The sequence below is a fragment of the Falco rusticolus genome, chromosome 1, assembly GCF_015220075.1.
Source record: "Falco rusticolus isolate bFalRus1 chromosome 1, bFalRus1.pri, whole genome shotgun sequence".
Lineage (NCBI taxonomy): Eukaryota > Metazoa > Chordata > Aves > Falconiformes > Falconidae > Falco > Falco rusticolus.
Window position 1 is genome coordinate 26,321,322 of NC_051187.1, and position 23,059 is coordinate 26,344,380.

Consider the following 23,059-nt stretch of genomic DNA (forward strand, 5'->3'; position numbering starts at 1 on the left):
AAGGAACATTTTCGCCTCAGCTCAAAATTGCAGTTTATTAATTGATAACAGTAACATAGCAGACTACAGAGGAAGGAGAAAGTGGTTTTGATCCCTTTCACGAAAAGATATTGAGGGGACAAAGCTGGAGTAAAACCAGATTGGCTTTTACTTTCTTGTACATTAAAACTGTTCTTATCTTTGCCAGGACACATCCCGTCAGCTCCACAGCCCAGGGGTAAGTCACACTGGCTCGTGCCAGGCTGCAGGTATAACTTGTCATGGATTTCTGTCACACTAGATGATGCCTTAGGCTTTCTGGACTAAGGGCAAAAAATGGTGAAAAAACAGCTTGCTTCCATGTGGACAATTTCTTCATTCCATATTCAAGCAAAACCCAAAACAGGGCATTTTAAGCAAGTCTGTTTGGGGTGCCTGATAGCTATTTCTGCTTCATCTAAAGGCACAGTGAAATAAGTAGTTTTTCTTTGGAAACTGAAGTATGTACTTTTCTGTACTTACAGAATCGGGACAAAGAATAAGCAGTTATTCCAATGACCCAGTCTCTTTCTGTTTAGGCTGGCAATTTTGAAAGGAGGGTCCAAAACATGTTTTTGACAGTAAAGCTTACGGGAACACAGCGTATGTGCAATTGCCTAAGCCAGCAGATGGTTTGATTTGGAACCAGTCTCTGGATAACTCATTTTGCTTTGCTTTGAATATTGAGTGACTTGCACAGCTCTGGGACATCTTTTCATGAAGTTCTTTGACCGCTGGAATCCATCTCGCTGAAAAGACTTCATGCAAACTAAACTGAGCAGATGACAGCAATCATGCCCAAACATTTGAGGCAGTAAAAGCATAAACACAGTAAAAAATAATAATCCATCTCAGCAGCTTCCCAAGTCTGGACTTCTGGCAAATCCTCAACATTCAGCATTGAAAGTCACCAGGTGTTTCTTCTACAGGACATAAAAAGCAATGTGTTATCAAAGGAGAACAGGACACACCATAGCTCCCTGTTATCTTACGTGGCTGATTTCCACAGGTTAAGCTAGAGAAGAGGGACTGATAACTCTGGTATTAGTCCTGATTGCTCTAAAGACCTCCTGGGATCCCTCCTTGACTGCAAGATCCTACAGGTCTCACTTTTTCTGGCACCATAGAATCATTTGGGTTGGAAAAGACCTTTAAGATCACTGAGTCAAACCATTAACCCAACACTGCCAAGTTCACCACTAATCCATGGCCCTAAGTGCCACATCTGCAGTTTTTTAAACACCTCCAGGTATGGTGACTCCACCACCTCCTTGGGCAGCCCATTCCAATGCTTGACAACCTCTTTGGCAAAGAAATTTTTCCTAATATCCAATGTAAACGCTGCCAGCACATGAGGATGGCATTTACGTTTGTACCCTGCCACACTTCCAAGCTGATAACGCTGTGGAGAATATGGTGAACCACCCTCACAGAAAGTGGGAGCTGACTGCAGGTGGAGTTGTCTGACAGTGGAGGTTTGCTCCTTCTCACAGCCTGGATATCAACAGGAGAGCGTGGCAGGGCTGACTGTCACAGCAAAGGAAAGATGACGTTTTGTTAGCAGTCTACCGCTCCCAGGGGAGAGCCACTCTTTCCTACCTCTACTTCCCCTCTCTACTTCAGAGAGTATTTTGGAAGAAAAACATTAAACCTCAAGAATTTTACAAATACTGAGGCAGCCGAGGGAAATATTGTAAATACAGGCAAAACTTCCCTAGCAGAAATCAAACACCTCAATCTCTTCCATTAAGTGGGGATCTCTGTCCAAGCGCAGGGCTGCTTTTGGCCTGACCAGAATGAGCTGCCAGCCTGCTCGGAGCTGTGCAAAATACAGACCAACCAGCTAGACAGAAAGACCAGCTTCCTCGAGCCGGGCATCACTCCCCATGCAGAAAAGCACAGGCATCAACAGCAAAGAGCTAAACTAAAAAGGCCTGTAAATGAGAAAAATCCCAAAGCAGGGTGCTTAGCTTGGTCTTGTAATGCCAATGCTGGAAAATCTGCATGTTGGCGGTACTACTCACGGTGGACCTGAGGAAACTATGTATCTACACATGTGCTAGATACATGCCTGACACATATGTTCAGACCTGTGTTAGGCAGCTGTTTCAGATCCTCAGGGTCTGGTTATCTCCCACAGCTGCAGGCAGGAGCTACCTGCTGTTTGAAGCTTATACCTTGCTCTGCAGCTTCCTTGGTCCTCGTTGACTTCCAGGCTCTGAGGTCCAGCTTTGGGATCTTGCTGCAGCTCACAAAGCCACAAGGGTATCTGTTAGCCTTGAAAATATGTCTTGGTACTTTAGAGATGTCGGTGTTGTCACATATTATTCGTGACAAGGAGATTTTGGCCAGTGAACAGCGCTGCAAAGGAGTAAAAACCCCTGGTTTCTCCCACCAAAACCTGCAGGAGAAAGATGATAAGAGATTTTTGCCTTCTGGCTTCTTCACATTCAAGACTCCTGCAACGGTATTTCCCACTAACACCAATAACACATTTCTTTTGCCAAGAAGAAATTTAAATTTCTATTACTTAAATTGAGCCCTGACTCACCAGCTGGATAGTTTAGCTTGCTTTTCTGCCATGGACCTATAGTAAAGCTGCAGTAGAATCAAAGCCTTGTCCTGTGTTCCCTCAAATGAGATACAGGCACCCTCTTTCAACTAGGAAAGTCTGCACATACTGTTCTGTGCGCAAGCTGTGGTTATGTCCACAGGATTGTCATGCTGGAGCCAGCCCTGTAATTACTGTCTTTAAAAAAAAAATAATCTGTTCTTGTATCCTGCCATAAGAACAGGATTTCTAGATGTGCACTAGACTGTTTTTAAGCTCCCAGTACTAGGGTTTGAGCTCATAGTAAGTCTTTCTAGGCAGAACAGTTTGCCAGAAACACTGGTCATGATCCCATTTTCAGGCTATATTGCTAGCAAGTGCAGGACCTTGCCTCAGAAATGCAGCTTAAAATGGGGCATTGTAACTCACTTCTGCACCTGATCCCCCTGAGCATCTTCAAGGCAGAGGAGGACTTCAGGTATGTTTCAAACACGACACTGCTCAAATTATTGTGCCTGGCAAGCAAACCCCAAGCCACCCATATCCTGGTGCAAGTGAAGGCCAAACACTGCTACATGTCCACATGGGTGGACATGACCCAGACCACAGGGTTCCAACTCAGAACTGGGGTGGAAAGGAGAAGCAATGAAAAATCATCTCTAAGGCCCCTGAGAGGTGCATAAGACACTGCGATGGTGCAAAGCTGTGTATTGTAAACTCAGGAGATGGGGAGGTGGACAGATGTTTAACTTCTGCAGGGCGCAGTAGCCCAGAAGAAGCAGACAGACCCACAGAGAGGGTACAGGAATGCCACCAGTGCCAGGGAAGCAGCTTGGGCTGAGCTAAGACTTAACTAAGAGAGAACAATTAATTTCTTTTACTCCCTGCAAAGCCTGACAGTGTGTTAGTCCTATAGCAACTTCCCTTGGTCTGCAGGCAAATTTTCAAAACTACCCAGAGCATGAGCCACCACACTAGCAGATGCTGAGCATCTACTATCAGTGCAAGCTATTTAGGCTAATTAAACCTGACAGCTTTTTTTCTAATTGGTGAAGTCAATCCATCTAGATCCTGGTTTTCCCACCTTTAGAGCTGTACCTGTTCTTCTGGTTAAGGTATTTATATATAGTTTCCCTTTGCTGGAGTGAGCTGAGGTTTGAATACACAGTAATATGAGCCTCCCCGAAAACAGGTGTCTGCAGGAGGAGCAGAGCTCAAATGTTCACACTGGGTGAGGACCATCAGCATGGAGAAGGGCAATCCAGTCTGCACAATTTGTGATTGGCAGTGAATGGTCTGAAAGTGAAAACACTTGGCTGGGAAAGGATCTTAGCCTAGGATCTCAACCATCATCTGGACAAGCAATAAGAACATCACCAGAAAGGGAAAAAAACATCTGGAATAATAATAATAATAAAAAAAAGCAACAAACAAGAACAGTTTCCAAATCTGCATAAAGAAATATGCATAAATTCCTGTCTCCCTCTGTCCTTTGGGGTTTGAATCCCCAGCTCCTCTCTTACCTGTCCCCATCACGAATGTTTCTGAACTGGGTGCCAATGAGACAAGCCATGAGAGGCCCAACTCTGCCTCCATTCACAAAGGGCTCTGCAAGTGCCCCAATCCAAATGTCAATGTTCTTTGGTGTCCCATACAGCTGCATGAACTTCTTCGCCAGATTAGGATTCTTCAACACTCGAGCAAGTGCCTGCAATCCAGAAGGCTGCGAGAGCCCACAGAATTGTCTCCAGGAGTTATAACCTGCAAGTAGTTGGATATCAAAGCAGACAGATCAGTAACATGTTTCTCCCTCCTGTAAAGATTTTTTCCTTTCTTTCCCAAAGCTGGGGACACAGATAGGGTCCCTATATGTTTAAAACATCTTTCTAAACATTTCTTTATTTCTGTTAATGCCATCAACTTTTCACTCCTCCACAGCCAGTACCTCCTGCCTGGCATTTCAATGCCGTTTGTGGAAGGGCTATGTCTTTGCAAGTGATCTCTGCTAGTGGGAGTTGCTCCACCACCTTCCAGCACTGCTTTGCTGTTCCACTCAGCGGCATTGCAGGTGCCTGTGCACAGGCTCCAGAGCCAGGGATTATCCAGAACAACCTTCTGCTGATGTGATGGAGGAACTATGGGAGACCCACACCTTGCCGAAGCTGCAGCAGAGAGCCAGAGGAGTGTCCCCAGGACATTTCAAGTAGCAAAGGAGATCTGTGTGCAGGCACTTGATCCTGTGTGTGCTGTGGCCGCCCCTAACCCTGTGCTGTGGGTGCTCAGATGAAGGCTCTGGGCACACCTAATGGCTGCCTCATCTTCACTGGGACCCAGGAACCCTAAAGGAGGTCAGGGAGCATACAACTTCAGATACCTTCAGGCAGAGCCACAGGAGAGAAGTCTTCACAAAACTCTTTGATATTACCTCTGTTGGAAGTGAACCTGGACAAGATGTTGTTGTACAACAGGACAGTGGCCAAGTACTTCCCCACACCTGACCTCCCTCGTGTCCGTGTCTAGCCACAGGTACAAGCCACCCCACACTGCAAAGAGAGTTCTGCGTAGCACAGGTTACTTCAGGTGGGAGTGGGCCAGTGGACTTTGCCAGCTGGACTCATTTTTCTGTACTGCAAACAGCTGAAAATCCATGGGGCCGCAACTGGTGCATAATTCTGCACCTTGGTGGAAAGGGCACGCACCCAGCAACGGGCAATTTGTGACTCAGTGTCTTATCAAATGGCCACTTATGCAGAGGAAAGGTCTGTGGAGCGCTAACGCATCCTCCTACCTGCCAGCCCAGTGAACTGTTAAGGTGCAGAGACGAGCTGCTGCTGCAGCAGTGAGCTGTGAGCAAGATGTCTAAAAATTGGGGAGAATTCAGAAAAAAAGACACAGCATATGGTGCCTGGATCACACCACTATCAAACAATTCAAGAACACTGAGAATTTGCTTTATCAGAAAAAGAATTAGGAAGCTTTTTTGATCTTGCTATACTGTCATCACTTTCATAGGTTGTATAACACCGAGTGCAGTAACACTTGGGGTTGGGCTGAGACCCAAACGCTAGGAGCTAAACACAGATTCACACTGGGAATACACGTCTGTTCTGCTGCAGTGGAGCAGCCGTCAAGGCTGTAAGTTCACAATTTGTGGTTTAGATCAGGTTCTGCACAATAATGTTCCTAGAGACAGCATGGAAACATCGCAGCCTTCTGTTGCAGCAAAGGCAGAGCCTGTGACTGATCACACACCTGGATGTATTGCAAAGCCTCTGTCTGGGCTTAAAACCGGTGAATCCAGTACCTTTTTCATCACAGTTTCAAGGTGAGCACTATTGCATCTCCCAGGACGTTACCGACACGGCAGCTCCAGGCACTTACATCAGCCTAACAGCGCTTTTCGGCAACAACACACCCACGACCAGTTGTAAAGTCCTATCAACAATCTATTTCTCAAGACCATCTCGCAATGCCATTACACTGGTTTTGCACCTTGCAGAGCCCTGAGAATGGTTCTGACATGCTTTTTTTCTGGGACACAGTCTTTATAGAGAAATTACAATGAGGCTTTCCTCTCATGCTGTGATCTGCTCTTCCAGCCATGCGTGGCTGGGCTGGACCACTACAGATACCTGGGGAGAAGCCACGGGGGACATCTGGCCCCAGTTCTGCTCCCAAAAATCTGTTGTGGAGGTCCTTAACCAATTTTGCCATTTGAAGAACAATACAAATGGCGCGGTTACTGAACACTTGGCTCTGCTCTTTGCAATGCCCTATGTTCTTCTGGTCACAAGTCTCCACTTGTCTCCTCCAGCTCCAGCCAGGCTTTGGTTTCACTGCTCCGCCTCCTATCCACTTACCTATGGCTGTACAGAAATTATGAAAAGGTTTAGGAAGCAGTAATTTCAGCTGAGCACGGGCTGGAGAAGTTTCTCCATGTTCAACCTCAGGAGTGTCTGATTTCCACTTGTTTTTCTTTGGAAGCTCAGCTCCCGCAGCCAACTTACCTGATCTCTGCTACGTTCCATGTTAAGCGCAGCTAAATCAAATCCAATCCTTTCAACCTGCTCAAACATCCAATCCCGGAGCTCATCCACAACCATTTGCTGCTGTGTCATCAGCTTGGCTTGATTAGCCATCAGGCTCCAGAGAAAGGGGTCAATACCACCTGCAACGGTTACAGAGGGACTTGTGAGCAGTGCAGGGTGGCAAGTGTGTGTGTGAGAGGCTCAGGAGAGCTGAATGCAGCTTATATTTAACTATAAGCTTCTAATACAAGAGAATCAATTTTCCTGCACTTCAAGAATTAAACAGAAAATACTTTGAATAAAATTGTCAGAGTCTACAGCAATTAAGCAACCAGACTGCGTGCTTCATAATAAGATGAGCCACATTTGACTGCAGCCACGTTGGGAAAAACTGCCTGGTAGTAAAGGTCACTCAACAAATTTAATGCAAACCACTTTTAGGTTTGGCTGAAGCAGGAGTGCGTCCAGAGAGGGCAAAAAAGGCTGAATGAAATAAACAGAGGTGCAAGAAAGGCTTTACCTTCTTTAATGATCCTCCAGACAGCAAAGAAGGCGTTTCTGAGTTGAATTTTGGGACCCATGGGTTTGTAACTTTGACTTAAGCGGTCAACAGTTGGGGGAACTGAAGCATGAGCAAAACGAAAAGCCAGAGTGAAGACATTGGATATTCGAGGATCCACAGACTCATTGTAGCCCTGGTAGCGAGGAATCAAACCCTGGAAACTGGTTCCCAGCAGAAGAGGCAGGTAGTCCCTGTAGGTTATAATCTAGGGGGAAACAAGGAAAGTGTGAGTCATTAATTGCTTGGCCATCAGTTTCTTTGGAAGCAAAGTTCTGGTTTGTGTCTCCAGCTACAGGAGCTGTTACACTGAACTACTTTGATGGGAGTTATGTAGGAGATCTTGCTAGCACAGATGCGAAGCAGAGAGACTCCCCAGGACCAATCTTTCTTTCACCTCATCAGACCTTCACCCAGCTGCTCTGGCAGTCCAGCGAGGGTCCTTTCTGGCACCACTGAGTGACATTTTGGTTTCTTCAGCTCCATGGCTTTGGTTCAAAGCATCTTCTATACTAGCCATGGTACCATGGCACAGGTGGTGCAGCTCCAGGCACAGACACTGCAGGCCACTGCCTGGGCTCCTGGTTTCTCCAGCCATGCATGGTGTCATCTCTACACTCTCTAGCAGTGATGAGGTTTGTGTGGACATGCAGTGATTTCCATGAAAATGCTAAGTGGACTTAACTGCTCCAGGAAGATCAGGAAGCACAGACTCTGCTTGTGCCTGACCTACGCTCATCCTCTACCAGTGCACTGGGATCCAGCACTCAAGTGTCCCCAGACATGCTCCTCCCTGCCTCAACAGCTTGGCAGGTCAGAGCAAGAAGAAAGCCTGCCAAATCCTCCTTGTCCTATAGGTAGAGGCCATCCCCATCAGCCAGGTAGAACTGAATTTACTCCTCCCTCCCACCTACATGCTTCACATGACAAAGAAAAAGTCAACAGTGTTGGCACAGATGTTATCACCACCCACGAGCAGCTGTGTTAGTCCTCCCATAGTAAAGATGTCCAACTCTAGTCTCATGTCTCTTTGGGACATTGAGGAGGGTGCACAATATAATTTTTTAAAAAATCAGATTCTGTGTCAGTAGGTGAAAATAATTCATAGAATTGTAGAATGGTTTGGGTTGGAAGGGACTTCAAAGATCACCTAGTTCCAACCCCCTCACCATGGGCAGGAACATCTCCCACCAGACCAGCTTGCCCAAAGCCCTGTCCCACCTGGCCCTGACCCCTGCCAGGGATGGGGCACACACAGCTGCTTGGGGCAGCCTGTGCCCGTGTCACCACCCTCGCAGTGAAGAATTTCTTCCTCATATCTAATATAAATCTGTCCTCTTTCAGTTCAGTTGTTTTCAGTTTAGTTGAAAATTGCAGGGTGAAACCATTCATCTAAACATGATGATGGAGACAATGTTTTTAGTGCAGTTGTTTGAGTCTCTCCACATTGGCTTACCCAACATGTTTATTCAACAGCACTATATTTAAACTGACAGTTCTAAAAATTTAAACCTTTTGATATTCCTGCTTGTTTGTTTGTTGAGCCAACTCAGAAGACAAGTTTCCAATTAGTCATGATTAAGGACCGCCTTTGGAAACCCCATGTCGTCTTCTCTCATAGGAGCCTGCTTTTTCTGTTGGCTGTGAAACCTCATCTGGCTTTGAAGCTGGTCCTGTTCTAAACCAGAGGTTGGACAAGAGACCTGGAGAGGTCCCTTCCAAGCACAGAAATTTTTCTGTGACTGTAGGATCTCATTTAGGGCAAAGTCTGTGCTGCAGCACAGTCCCAAGGGACTCTCTGCCACAAAGCAGTGAGGACAGAGGAATGCCATGGCTGGTTGCATGCACCAGCACATGGGGCTTCTTGAGAGGATGACTCACAACTCAGAGGAATTTTGATCCAAATCTCCAATACCATTTTTACCCTGTACCAAACACTGGCTAGAAAAGCTTCTCCTCTGACTTCTCTGTCCTCACATTTCTCAAACACAGATGTGCAGTTTAAAACCCATTAAGCAATTTGGAAATTTAACAGTAGAGGGACATCAAAGATTCAGGGGGACCCCTCTGTGTGTGTTATTTCAGGTATCTCCATGTGATTTTTGTTTTGGGCAAAAGGAGCTGGTGGAAAGAATCGGGTCATTTGCACCTCAAAATACCACACCCGTTGGACACCCCACAGTAAAAACCCCATCAAGTTCATTCTGTGATACTGCAAGACAAGGCAGAAGAGCCAGGACATACAACATGGTGGCTGGTACCTGGATCATGGCACCCAGGATCTTTCGTGCCTCCTGGTAGACCTTCTCTCCATTCCAGTGGGGATTTAATCTCTTCAGCTGCCTAGCCAGGCGGTTGTGCTCCCGCAGAAAGAGCGTATGCATGCATGTCAGCTCCAGCATCTCATTTGCTCGAGAATCACCTAGGAGTACCACAAGTGAGCAGACTTGTACTGCCAGCAACCTGCGTGTGCTTGGCTGCTTCCCCCTGGAAGGAGGCAAATGTCGCGTTGGGAAGCATGCACAGAGACATTTTTAGATGTCTCAGTATCTGCACTGTGAAGATGACTGGTAAGAAACACACAGGAGAAGGAAACCAGGGTCTCCAGGCCCCAAGAGCTGGAGAGCACCAGTGAAAAGCCATTTATCTGCCAAGGCAGCAAAAGCCAAGATGCCCCCACGGTTGCGCTCAGCAACACAGAGAGATGGGCAAGTTTTTGGGGTTTTTCAAACAAGGGCTAGAAGCATTAACTTAAGCTAAATAAAGCAGGTGTTCTGCAGGCTCTCATATCAGAGAGACTGTCTCACAGCTCAAGAGAGAAATGGAAATGGGCAGAAGGAGGTCAGAATGGCCAAGGGAGCTCTGAAAGTCAGAAGGCATCCTTCAAACCAGCTGAAGCTAGGGCCAAAGTGAGATAACTGTCATAATCAAGCCCCCTGGTGAGCAAAAGTAAAAAGCAAAAGGAGTCACAACGTAGAGGAATAAGTTACAAACGGCATCACAATGAAATATAAAATCCTTCTTCAAACATCTAGGGCAGGAAACCCAAGAGTAAGCAGGTGATGAGGGTATAAAGAGGCACTCAGAGAAGAGTAAATGTGTCGTATTTAGCCTCCAAGTCCCATAGTAAATAGAGGGATTGGCTCTTGCATTCAGCACAGAGCCCTTTTCATTTACTGTCAAAGGCTGTCTGTAAGAGGCTGCGGAAGAAGAAACAAAAGCAGCACTGTGAGGTTTCCTCAAGCAGAACACACACCCAGGGATTCCAGCAGAGCTCCAGCGGGACATCGCTGAACCCTGTTAGGCAACTGCACGCGTGAAATTTCCCCAGTTCTCAGGGACCGGAAAAGTCACAAATAAGACACTGAATTTTCAAAGGAGCTTCTGAGCCAGCCTGACTGTTCCCTACACTACCCAGCTACGGAGCAGCGATGGCTCCAGCCCCTAGCTGACGAGTCCTGGGGGCTGGGAGCCCATGTGGGAAGCACCCAATGCACCTGCCCATTATGCTCCTCACTGGGCATCTGCCTTTGGCCACAGGTCTTGCATGGTCCTCACCAAGGAGAGACCTGCACAGAACTGCGGAAGCAGCTGAAGATGTGAAACAATGGATGGGACAGATGGAGAGCTGTGGGAGGCTGAAGGAGACCATAAACCACCAGGAGTTTAAAAGGAGGGTGCTAGAGGATGACAGCAAGCAGAGCTCTGCCACTGGTCCCACAACTAGGACCTGATGGTATCCAGGGACCATGGGGATGATGTCCAGAGGAGCTTAGGCCAGATAGGTAGGGGGCCAAGGGAACAGAAATCAGCTCCACAGCTGATGAGATGTGCTGTGCCCTCAAGCTTTCTCCAGCAGTGTCATGGACAGTCCAGGTGGCCAGAGCCAGCAGGAGTTGGCCAGGAGGTCCTGCTTGTCAAAAGAAAAGGAACAGGGAGTGAGACACAGATTCACAAGGTATATCAGAAATGTCCCTCCCCGGGGTCTTAGGCTTTAGCAACATCCTGGTCCTCACCAGTAGGGTCCAGGCAGAAGGGAGCAATGCTGTAGGCTCCAGAAGGTTAGTTATCTTGTCTCTGTGTGCTGGGACAGGAGAAGATAGCAAACGGCAGCAGACAGGAAGGTTGTGGTGACTGTGCGGTGTTTTGGCTGGAGGGGAGGCATGGCTTTGGCACGCTGTGCCCAGGACAGAAGGAGTTATTCCACGTTGAAGAAGTAGACAGGAGGATACCAGAAGTGTGACAAAGGATAAATGGACCAGGAGGCCATCCTGATGGACTGAAGGCCTATGCTGATGTCCTGGCTGGCATGCTGTCAGTGCACCCTCAGACTTCAGTGGTGGGGACATGTCTTAAAAGGTCACCCTGGTCTGTGGCTAGCCTCATCCTCAGCCCAGCTGGGATCTAAGCTCTCACAGTGCAGCAGATACACTGATATGCAACAGCCCAGGCAAATGTTTCATGCGGAAACATTTCAAGCACCAACACATTTCAACATTTCAAGCACCAACACACCTGTACCTGTCCTGACAGAAGAGAGATGGCTACCAAATTACAAATATAGACAAGCCATTGCCTTCAGGCCAGTCTGCTATTGCTGCATTTGCTTGGTTCCATCGTGGCAGTGGTTCCCAGGTCACCTCCAGCAGCCCCATGTGCTCCCTGGGCCCTACGCCGGAGCTGCTGAGCACAGATGGGACAGCTTCACTCCATGCATACAATCACAAAGAAGACTTGAATGCAGTGAAGACCTTTTCCTACTTAGCACAGCCTGTCTCAGTCTTTTGTGACGTTTTGCTATGCTCCATTTTCTACTTAAGAAAACCAAACAAATAAAGAAATGAACTGGAGCTGGGGGAGTTGTTTGCTCTGGATTTCAGGGTTAGGGGTGCCAGCACACAACTTACCTGCAAGAAAGCAAGGGATTTTAGCTTCCTTGTTGGCTGTAAGACATGGGCTCTTCTGCATGTTGCTGAAGGGCATATATGCCTTCCCCCTATCAGTGAAATTCTGGTTAACAGCCAGCAAGCCCAGCTGGCTGGTCTGATTCCTCAGTGTGTTGGCCAAAGACACTTCACTGCCATACACCATGCTGCCATCAAGAAAGGAGGTGATGGCATTGATCTGATCTTGAATTGCTGTGCCGCCGGTACAAGCAGGAGCTGAGCGGGCGAAAGGAAGGCAATCTTTCGTGTTTTTAATTCGTGGGTCATTGAGTGGGATCTGAAGATAGATAAAAAAAATAAGTCATCACTAGTTCAGGGGTGCAGAAACGGCACTGTGATACTACAGCCGTAAGAAAAGCCAGGCAGGATCCATTTCAAAGACAGTCCCCATGCTAGACAGCATGGAGGTCAGTCAAAAATCCCAAATAGGAAGGGTCAGAATGACAGTGGGGGTGCTATTTTAGGAGTCCAAGACCCAAATATGCATGAAAGCCTGGAGATGCCTAAATTTCCATTAAGATACCTAAACTTTTCCCCCTGAATATATAAATATCAGATTCAATCTTTAAAGCTTCCTATCTCATGTTGGAGTCTAGTGTCTGTATCTACATTATTGACAGCTGTCATGCAGAACTTGTGACCCTGCCTGCATTCTCAGATGCATGTTGGGCAAACACTTGGTGCTTGCTCTGTCCATTCACAGTTTTTCTTGACAGGACAGACGGGTACATGGGACAACCAGAGCCACAGTACCTCTTCAAAGGCAGAAGAGCAGGGCTGCAGGGTGGACGCGTACATCACTAAGCATTCACCGGAGCAGAGGCTGCAATGTGACTTGTGCTAATGCCTTGGCCACTGTTGGGAGATGCTCACCACTCCCTTGCCCCATGCACTACTGAGCATTGAACCATCAAATGGGCAAGGGTTTGCTGGGGTATTGACACATGTACTATAATCCAGGTATCACCCATGTTGTCTTCGCACCATACCCCCAAAACAAAGCCATATCATTGAGAGAGATGGGTAAATGGTTGGAGATGGGGGGAAGACAGGTTGGGGCTGTGTCTGACATCTGGGGACAGCCCCTGGGATCCAGCACTGCTACCTTACAGAGAGCTGTCTGACCCCCTTGGCCTGTTCTGGGAGGATGTCCCTCTGTGGCCAAGGACCTGGGGAGCCACCAGCATCTCCTGGCTGGAAGGCAGATACCCTCTCCCTCTCTTCCCTGCTAGAGAAAGGCTGGCTGTACCTTGATGGGGAAGCAAGGGGGCTGCTTGGCACAGCTGATGTCACAGTCCACATTGCCACTGAAGGTGACTCGGGCTGGGGTGTCTGGACTGAAATCCAGGTCATGGTCAATAAACTGGCCCCACTGCATGAACATGAGTGATCTCTGCTGGTCCATCCTGAGCTGCCCAGGGGGGAAGCGGACAATCTCATTTGACACCTTTCCAACCTGCAGGGGAGGAAGGCAGAACATGTGTGTTAGGAAATTACTCGTATGAATGGGTGCGTCTGTTTGTATGGCCATCAGCAAGAATTCATGATGCATTTCTTACACTTCACAGAAAAAACCCCAAATCTCTGCTGCCTGAGCTGGAAGGCATTACTGAGTGCCTCCTTTGCTGAGCATTGCACTGTCCTGGCCCTAGCCAGGTTTCTGAGCCTCTAGGCCGAGTACATCCCTTGGTGGATATACGGACACAGCTAAGCATGAGCCATACTGAATAACCGGGAAAGAGAGGTAACAGATTTTAAAAGACCAATTTGAAATAGAAGTGTGGAAAAAAATAGTTGTTGGGAATTTCTGAAAGTTATCTCAGTGAACTCCCAAAGCCCTTTTTCCTTCTCATCCCTTCTCCATCCATCACACTTCCCCACCAGTTCTTCCTTCATGTATTCCTACAGGAGAAGTGGTCAAAACTTTGCTCAAGCCCTGACGCTGTGCTGCAGAACAGTTCGGAAGTACAACAAAAGCACAAGTGTCAGACACACAACCCAGAAAATCACAGAGCTCCTCACTAGCACTGTCGTTGCACCAAGCCCCAGTGAGCAGAAACCACATCACAGCGTCCCCACTCCAGGCCCCATGAGAGCCACACACCCCACCACAGGTCACCCCGCCGTGGACCCACACACAGAATTTCTAGCTGGATGGTTTTTATTCTGGGGATTCTTTTTTCATTTTTATCCTCTGGCATATTGCTTTTCAGGAGACAACCAGCTTCCACAAACAAATCAAAAAAAGGTGAGCAAATCACTTTGGCTTAAACGCAGTTAATTTAAAAGAACACATTGAGTAATTCTTTCTTAATCCTGCAATTCTGCAGTTATCAGATTTATTTTCCTTTGCTCTTCCTCACAGCATGGGAGTTAGAAAGTATTTCTGTTAGATCACCCTGAAGATTCTCATATGATCAAGCTGGAGCTGGTGAATTTAACTTCCTCCCCCTGATCCCCCCCACGGCAGCTGCTGAGCATGCACTTGGACACCTGTGATCTATCCAAGGACCGACAGTCCCTGAGCCCTGGTACGGCATTTTCAGATAACAAACATTACCAGTGGAAAGGGGAATCCAGAGAAAGGCTTTTCTTCTGTCCACCCACGGGGGATTGACACGCCGTCCTCATATTCTGCTGGCAACCATCTGACCAGGGCTCTGTTTGAAGCTCCTAGTGATGGGTTTCTCCTGTTGGAGTGAATGGAAGAACAGCAAACTATTAGCGTCATTAGGATAATGGCAGGGCCAAGCGCTCATAGATGTAGAGAGGGACAGGAACCTTGGAATGGGATCACACAGCAATGTACAATGGTTGGAAGCTACTGCAGCCCTGTGGGTTTGGTGCTATCAATAAGCCTCATGTTTAATAATAACAACAATAATAGTAACACACACCAAGCCTCAGCTTCTCCCAGGCAAGAACCCAGGTTGCTGGTGACTCCTTGTGTCATCCAGCCTGAAGAAGGGCCCTTGACTCCAGGCCATGAGTGGAAAACAAAGGTGAAAGCTTAACATCAGAGAAAAGGGGTAGCGACTTATGCCTGTTCATTTAATGGTATTACCAGTGATCTTTAATAGAAGCAGGCTGATTTGGATTGTGAGCCTTACTATGCTGTAATTGGAGTAAGTGGTTATTGTAGTTTGATTAGACCATTAAAACCTTAGACTAACAATATATTTCATTTTGGAGTCCATGTATAATATGTGTTCTCGGGTTGCCGGTCATACACCGTGTGTCACGCTGCCTAGGGCCAAGCAATGGAGGGACACAGAGCACAGGGAACAGTTGAGCCCATCTTCTCCAGGGCTTCAGGGTCTGGTTTATGTGATGGGCCTGTCCTTAACCCAGAGCCCCCTCCTGAATGAAGACACCACTGTCTGAAAATTGAGGAGGCAGGTAGCTCTCTCCCCGCTTCTTATACAGATACCTGAAGGCTAAAGCCTTCCCTAGGCAGGCATTGCTGTCTGAACTCCTTCCTCTGCCCAAGGTGCTCCCAGGGGATGCTCTGCCCACTGGGCTCTCAGTAACAGGAGAAGGATGGGGAATGCTCCTAGGCTGTCCCTTTTAAAACACTCTTTAGTACAGCTTCCCTTGTCTCCCACATTACAGTCATGCCCCTCCATTTGTCCACGGGACACGCAGAAGGTGCTCTCTCGCAGCCCGCATGCCCAGATTTCCTCCTACACAGCGTGGGGCAGGGCGACAGCCAGACAGATCATGCCCCAGTATGGGTTTGGGTCAGGAAGCCCTTCGAGACCCTGCAACGGGGCAGAGCCAGACAAAGCACAGAGAAAGCAAAAAGATGCAGCCTGGTAACAGAGACCCTGGGCTGAAAAGTCAGTCCCCAATACAGAGCTATTCATATTTTGGCCAAAGAACTAGTTCATGTACAACACCATGAACCCTCGAAGCAAGACTAATTAAAAGCTGGTCACATCCGCTTGCCTTGAAAATCATCCCCAGCTGATCTGGTGTCAGCAAGTCTGCCAGGTAACAACAGAGGAAACATGCCGTAACACACTGTCCCTGCTGGGTTTGCAGGGCCTCCCAGGCTCAGCAACAAGTTTTCCTTCTTGCACCCTTGAAATGGTTTCTGATCACAGTATCATCTGTAAGAGCGTCAGGGGCTGTTATTTAAGGTCTTGCTGCTCAAAGATGTGCCGAGGATGCTCTCTAGAGCAGCAGATTGCTTTTTCTGGTTTGGAAAGCATTAAACCTAGCAAAGTTGTGGTCAAATCATATTTATGATTACACATTAGGCCTGTGCAGCAGTGGAATTATTTTCTAGCACTAGCAACCTGTCGCAACACAAGCAAACTAGTTGGCTGCAACAAGGCTTTTACCACCCCATACCAGGTTAACTTCAGTAAGTAGTTCCTACGCCTTGCCTGGCACAGCCACTGATCCCCCACAAGGTTTCAAAGGTTCATCTACTGTTCGTGCTGTTTCTTCATACTCTTCAGGCCAGCCCCTCCACTTTCTTGCCTCTGCTGAACCTGTCTCTCCTACATCCAGAGCGAGCGAGCGAGCGAGCGAGCCTGCCTGCCTGCCCTCCCCTCTGCTCCTTCCATGTTTCTCTTCATCCAGTGCCCATCTTTTGTACCCCTCAAGAGCTATTTAACTACTTAGCAGGAACCAGCCATAGCTGCACCTTATCCACATCAGCCAACCCACGCCCCTGAAGCCAGCCCACAGCTGTATATCATCAATGTTAATTAACCCAGCTTCATTTCTCTACAATTCCTCCCTTTTTTTCCCCTTAACATTTCATACCTCATGTTGTTAAGAATCATCACAACCTTTTCACAAATACATTTTTCATGCAGTCTTCTATAATTCCTCTACAGCAACCCTTTTGCTTTTCTCTCCCCTCCCTTTTTATCTCCACCCTAAGGTGCTAACAGCTACAGTCATCCTAGTGGTGTGCCACAAGGTTTTCCCCCTTGGGAAGCAGCCACCAGTGTGACACCACTGTTCAGAGCTGCCTGGAGAAGAAACCATCAGATGGCTGGGCAGGACGGGGGGACCTGGCCTCGCGTTCCCAGCATGTGGGTTTCCCCAAGCGTAGGAGAGAAGCGGCCAAGGTCAGCGGCAGAGCCTTCTGGGCTGTAGCTGCTAGCACACCCTGTCCTGAGGCCCTCGGAGGTTCCCTGGTCACTCCTGCCGGGAGGTGGCAGCCGGGTGGGCTGGGGGGGCTCAGTATCACTGCTGCACGCAGGGGCTGGAGCCCAGCGCTGCCTCCCTCCTCCTGCTCTGCCCGTGCTGGAGGATGCTGGAGCAGCCCGTGGCGGGTGTCTGGGCCTGGCGCTGCTCTGCTGTAGCGCTGCGCATCCCATGAGTTCACCTTTCTATGGCAGGAGCCCGCCTGGTGCCTCCCTGAGCTGTTTCTCTCACCGCCCCCGATTTGCCTTCTGCTTTCAGCAAACTGGTCTTGCCAGGCAGCCAGGATTGCCACCTCATGGAGGACTTTGCTCCTTCAAGACACACACTGAAATGTCCTTTCACATTGCTCCGTTTGCATTCCCTATTTGTGCCTTCCTCATAGCATGCTGTTCCCGACTCAGAACCATCTGGCAGGGACTTTTGACTATTGCTAGCTGGAGCCTGGCAGAAAAATGACTTATGCTGGGGTTGAGTCACATCCTCTGTGTTTGCTCATTCCTTACTCAAGCAAAAGAATATCATCTAGCAAAGTCTGACAAGCTTTGACTCATCGGTACATTAACTGCTATATTGCACAAAGAACCAGGGAAGTGCACAAAGCACTTCCATTAACTGATAAACCCCCAAATAATTTTTTAAGGTAGAGAGCACAGAAAAACACCTCAGCTTTGCCTCACTGCGGTCACATGCGAGGGATTTGTGGTGCATCATGACCCCCTTTCACCCCGTCTTCCCAAGCCCCACAAAGCCCCATTGATCAAGCCCCGTATCTTTCTCCCCTGCCCTCCTCCCAGCAAAGTGCAACCCCTACCTGTGACATTGAAGTTGCCCCTCACAGCCCGTTGCAGCTTCTCCTTGAGGAGGGCCAGGGTGGTCTCCATGTAATCTGCAGCCCGAACGGCAGCCCGAGTCCCTGCTACTGGCTGCTTGAAATATCGCAGAAGCTCTACGGGGGTCAAGGCATCGTTCTGCAGGTGCTCCTTTATGCTGCAAGAGAGAATAACACAACATCTGCAGGACTGAAATGGGGCAAAGCCAGGAGTCCTGCAGGTTACACACCAGTGCGCCAGGCACCCCAGCTCTCCTAGTGCGTCACCAGTCTGAACTGCAAACGAAGGCAGCGTCATCTACCTCCCCGCGTGGTAGCTGGGGGAGACCAGGGCCGCTCCTGCCACGCTCGGCAGAGGAGCAGTGCGAGTTGCAGGAAAAGAATCTCTTAAATTGCCCATCTCCACCTGCCAGAAGACAAATTTTAAGTCTTTACATCCTTGAGGCAAGCAAACCTCAGTCAACTGCTGTCCAGCTCATGAACGTCTGGAGGTGCCAGTCTCCTCCCAGAGGTCCCAAACATTTCCAAGTCACCCTCTCTTAATGCTGCTGGAGCCTCCTCTCAGATGGAGGGGTCCCTAAGCCAGTGAGGGGTCTCAGAGGATGGCTACTGAAGGGGGACATGTATGGGCTGCTAGGAGGCTGTACACACTCAAACGATGGTGTCAAAGGCTGAGCTTTCCTCCCAGATCCCACAAAATGTCCTCACTGCAGCCTGCAGCAGTTTTCTCCCTCTGTAGGGGGGGGAACCACTAGAAATCAGGAGGAGCCTGTGCTGGCTTCAGTCCTCCTTGGAGCATCCCTGAGGGATGAAACTGAGCCAAGCAATACTGAGCTGGGCAGAATGGCATGCACAGAGGAGGACACAGTTACAGCTCTTAGGGACAGACCCAGGAGACTGGAGATGTGGCATAAAAACAGGGTGAAGGCAGGTAAAATGCTGATTACAGCCCACTGTGCTCCCAGAGGACCTTGCACCCTTGTCCGCTCTACTAGAGCAAGGAGGAAACGCTGGTGATGCTGCAGTGCAGGCAGGGCACACAGCACATGCCAGCAGCCCAGCCCCAGCTCTCACCGGTTGCGTGTGTGCTTGTAGGCTGCATCCACCAGCTGCTTGGCCTTGCTCACGCTGCTCAGGAGGGACGCATCCGACAGCAACTCTGACAGATCTCAGCAAGGAAAAGGAAAGAGCGGAGGTGAAAGTGCTGTCTACCACCCCGGAGCATCCCTGCGCTGCAGCTGTGTTCTCTTTGTGCCTCCAGCACCCAGGGATATTGGCACAGCAGTGCTGGAAGCAATTGCTGCTGCTCAGTCTCGAGAGAGAGAGATCTGTACATACAGGTATTCCTCAGGAGAGTCTGAGTGACTCCCGGGCATGAAAAAGGCACCAGTATCAGCTGCCACTGCAGATATGAACTGACCATACTCCTGTTGACACCTCTACAGGACTTTGCTGCTTACAATAGAATAATACAGGCTCTTCTAGACTTGATTTTACCTTTCCTACTCAGAAGAGCACCTGATCTGCAAAACCTAAGAAAATGACAATACCAGAGGAAGAAGACAGAGATGCCTGGAACAGGCTGAGGATCACCAGCAACCCCAGGAAGATTCCTGCCTTCATCCCTGCGAAGAAATGCAAGAAGTGAAGAAAACCAAGAACCTGTAAATCTCGCCATGCATTTGGAAGGTCAGTGCCCACACTGCTGATGGCACATGTTAAGGGAGCTCATGAGGTGTCCCCTTCCCAATGCACTGCTCCCCAAGAGCAATCGTGCTGCCTGGGAGATCCTTGCAGCAGCACGTGCAACGGGAGCTGCCTCCTGCCCTGGGGACCTCAGGCGCTGGTGGGAGCACACTGCTTTGGGACCATGGGGTGGCACAAAACAGGGCAGAGGACAGAACACACTGCGAGTGCTGCAAGCAGGCAGCTTGCCAGGGAGCCCAGGCAGCAACACTGAGTATGCAGGGAGAGCTGGTACACAGGGTTAGAAGAGCTGGAGGGGAAGAAGGATGAGCCAGGGCAGCATGGGAGGTCCTCTACACGTAGACATTTGGGATGGTTTTACCCAAAGCTGATCCACTCACATCCCAAGGCTGCTCCAAAGCAATCAGCTCTATCAGAATGAGCCCAGAGGTGTGGGCTCTGCCTATTGCACATTACCTAGCACCCACCATGAAGCTGCTGGCAAAGGTAGCCCAGAGTCCACCTTCAAATGCCAAGCTAAAACCATTCCCTGTGGAGGAGCCCCCAGCGACAGCAGCAATGTGGTCCAGCCACATCCTCGCTGTGCTTGGTGCCAGGCGGAGAGTGGCTCTGCCAGCCCTGGAGCAAGGAGGGGGAAGCCATCACACAAGCAGTGGGAAGCGCAGACCTCAGCTGGATGCTCCAAACACAGCCCCAGCCCCCCAGTCTCCCGCCCACGGTACAGAAACAAGTGTTCCACAAAAGCAAAAGCAAGCGTGCAATGGGCCAGGCTCTCACCTGCAAAATTCTACTGTCCTCCCCATGGCCCCTCTGCGCCTGCGTTTTTATCTGCAGCAGGGCGTTATCTGCAGCAGGGCGTTATCTGCAGCAGGGCACCCTGGTGAGGCTGACCCACAGGGCTTGGAAACTCCCGCACAGGGGAATGAAGCCAAGGCAGTGCAGCACCCACCTCCCACCCCAGCTCCCTAGCAGGGTGGCTCATGTGCACCCACCTGCTTACACAGCCTGATTCTCAAGCAAAGCTTCCCCAGGTTTTTTGCGGGGGGCGGGGGGCCGAGATGCAAGGCAGCACTTTGCCATGGTTTTGAAAGTCTTGACTCCTTCTGGGGATGTCATACAGGGACAAGGTTCCCTCCCCCATTGTGCTCTTCATCTTTTGCTGCTCTTAAAGGTCAAAGAAGTCTTCATATCCACCCATGGAGGCACCATCTCTAAAGGATGTCTGCTCTGCTGAGCACTCCCCATCTTGCCTCGCTGATGCACCCTGCCCCACGTCCCTGTTGTGGTCTGGAAGGGTTCATGAATGCTGCTCCATGTGCACTTCCCTGTGTAGACAAGAACAGGGGAGGAGGAGGCCCCTGGATGACAGTTTGAACAGGCTTCACCAACCTCCAGCTGCTGATCTTGAGCCCAAGGCAGCTCAGGTAGGGTCTTGCCCTCACCCAAACGGCTGTTGCACTGGGAGATCATCTACCAGAACACCACCTCTTCCCCTGGCCAAAGCCCCTCTCCCTGTCCAAGTGCAAATTTGGCTCATGGACAAATCCTTGCCATGTTGGAGCTGTGCCGGTGAGGCAGGGCAGGGGGATGCTGCTGCATCGGGTGAATGATGCGTTGGAACAAGCCAGTGTACAGAGAAGCAAAGGAGCTGCTCACTAGTGCTGCTCCTCAGCTTGCTCCTAATCACAAATTGCAATTGTGTTTTTCCTTCTGTAACAGAAAATGCTTGGTTTAGCAGCACAGACTGAGAGCAACCAAGTCTCTGCTGGTGTTCCTCCGGGGAGGTTAAATGTCTATCAGCTGAACGAACTCTTCCCTGTGTGGGGCACTCCAGGAACCACAGTGGCTGTACAGTGCCTCTAGCAGTGACCCTGCAGGTGTCCCTGTCCCCAAAGCTGGGCTATTTGCAGGTGGAGCCATACTTTTTGATGCACTGTCTTGACCCTTCAGTGCTTTAAAGCAAATCTGCAAAGCAGATTGCAAATATTGCAGTGAGTCACAGGTGAGGCTGCGGCCAGAGCACTGGTTCTGTTTGCAGATCCCTGGTCCCAGACAGGTTTTGAGAACCTGGAGGGAATCCACCTAGAGCACAGGAGACACGAGCGTTTGGTCATCCTGGAGAGAGCCTCACTATTAGCTTCAACCGTCTCATGGGAAGGATGGAGACAAAGTATTTTCTGAAGTGCACACAGTGCTGCAAAGAAAATTCCCATTAGATCCAAGAACCCACCCCCCCCCCGCCATGAGAGCAGTGCCGTGCTGGGACAGGGCCCAGAAACAGGGTGGGATCTGCAGCCTTGGACGACAGCACTCGCTTTTACAAGCCCCTGAGCAAACCCCACTGACTTTCGAGGTAGCCCTGCTGTGGGCAGGGAGGGCAGCCGGAGGCTCTGAAGGTGCCCCCACCCCCACTTTTCTGAGATGCCGTGAGCTCAGCCCGTTTAGGACAGCCCGGAGCATCCGCCTGGGCTGCCACCACCTGCTGCTTGCACAACCACCACTGCAGCACTGCTCTTGTGCAAAGGGCAGGCTTTCAAAGCCAGTTTCTGTGTGCTTCCCCTGCTGTATCATGCAGCTGACCAGTTAGAAGAGAAGGATTTTTCCAAGGCTAGTGAGACAGTTAGCGCCTATCTGTGCTGATAATTGCATTTCACAATTAGCAACTTACTTAAGCTTACTGGATGCTTAACATCCGGATACAACATCTTACTGATAAAACAACTGATACAACAAGGACACAGCTTACTGAAGCTCTCAGAACTGCTTCAGAGACCATGAAAGTGGGAGGTTTTGACAGATGCTTTGTCTCTTGAATGTTCATTTTCCCTGGAGCCATGACCCCACTCCCAGATAACGGTGTATGGGAAGGACCATTGTGAAAATTTATTATATTGATTACTGCTTATGAAAAAGACTTTGTCTTGAATTAGGAATCATTTAACTCGGACAGGGAGCTCAGGGAGCTCAAAGACGTCTTTGTCCTGAGCCCCCTGAACAAGCAAGACGTGAGCAGGAACATCCCGACAGTAACACTGTGTGCAGCTGTGCCATGGCGGTAACCACCACGCTCGGGCACCTGGGCAACATCCCTGGCACGTGTGAACCTTGTGAATCATGAGATAGTGCATGCCATACATACATATATGTTTACATACACTATGTGTGTAAACTATTTTTATTTTTCACTGAGTATAAAGGCAAGCAAGCTGTGGGACTGGGCCAGAAGCCTCACCTACGGGAGGACACACCGCGTAG

General features: G+C 49.3%; 1 protein-coding gene across 1 annotated transcript; it reads right to left on the reverse strand.

The window, feature by feature from the left end:
• Positions 1-16: 16 nt before the first annotated feature.
• LOC119142347 (eosinophil peroxidase-like) lies at positions 17-21,940 on the reverse strand. Its single transcript, XM_037375185.1, is given in 15 exon segments — positions 17-941; positions 2,196-2,419; positions 4,093-4,379; positions 6,577-6,737; positions 7,118-7,364; positions 9,418-9,578; positions 12,064-12,379; positions 13,352-13,558; positions 14,663-14,820; positions 15,742-15,782; positions 16,034-16,088; positions 18,080-18,255; positions 19,172-19,265; positions 19,648-19,722; positions 20,582-21,940. Coding segments are annotated over 14 exon segments (2,229 nt in total). The 5' UTR covers positions 19,721-19,722; positions 20,582-21,940; the 3' UTR covers positions 17-912.
• Between the last annotated feature and the right edge of the window lie 1,119 nt (positions 21,941-23,059).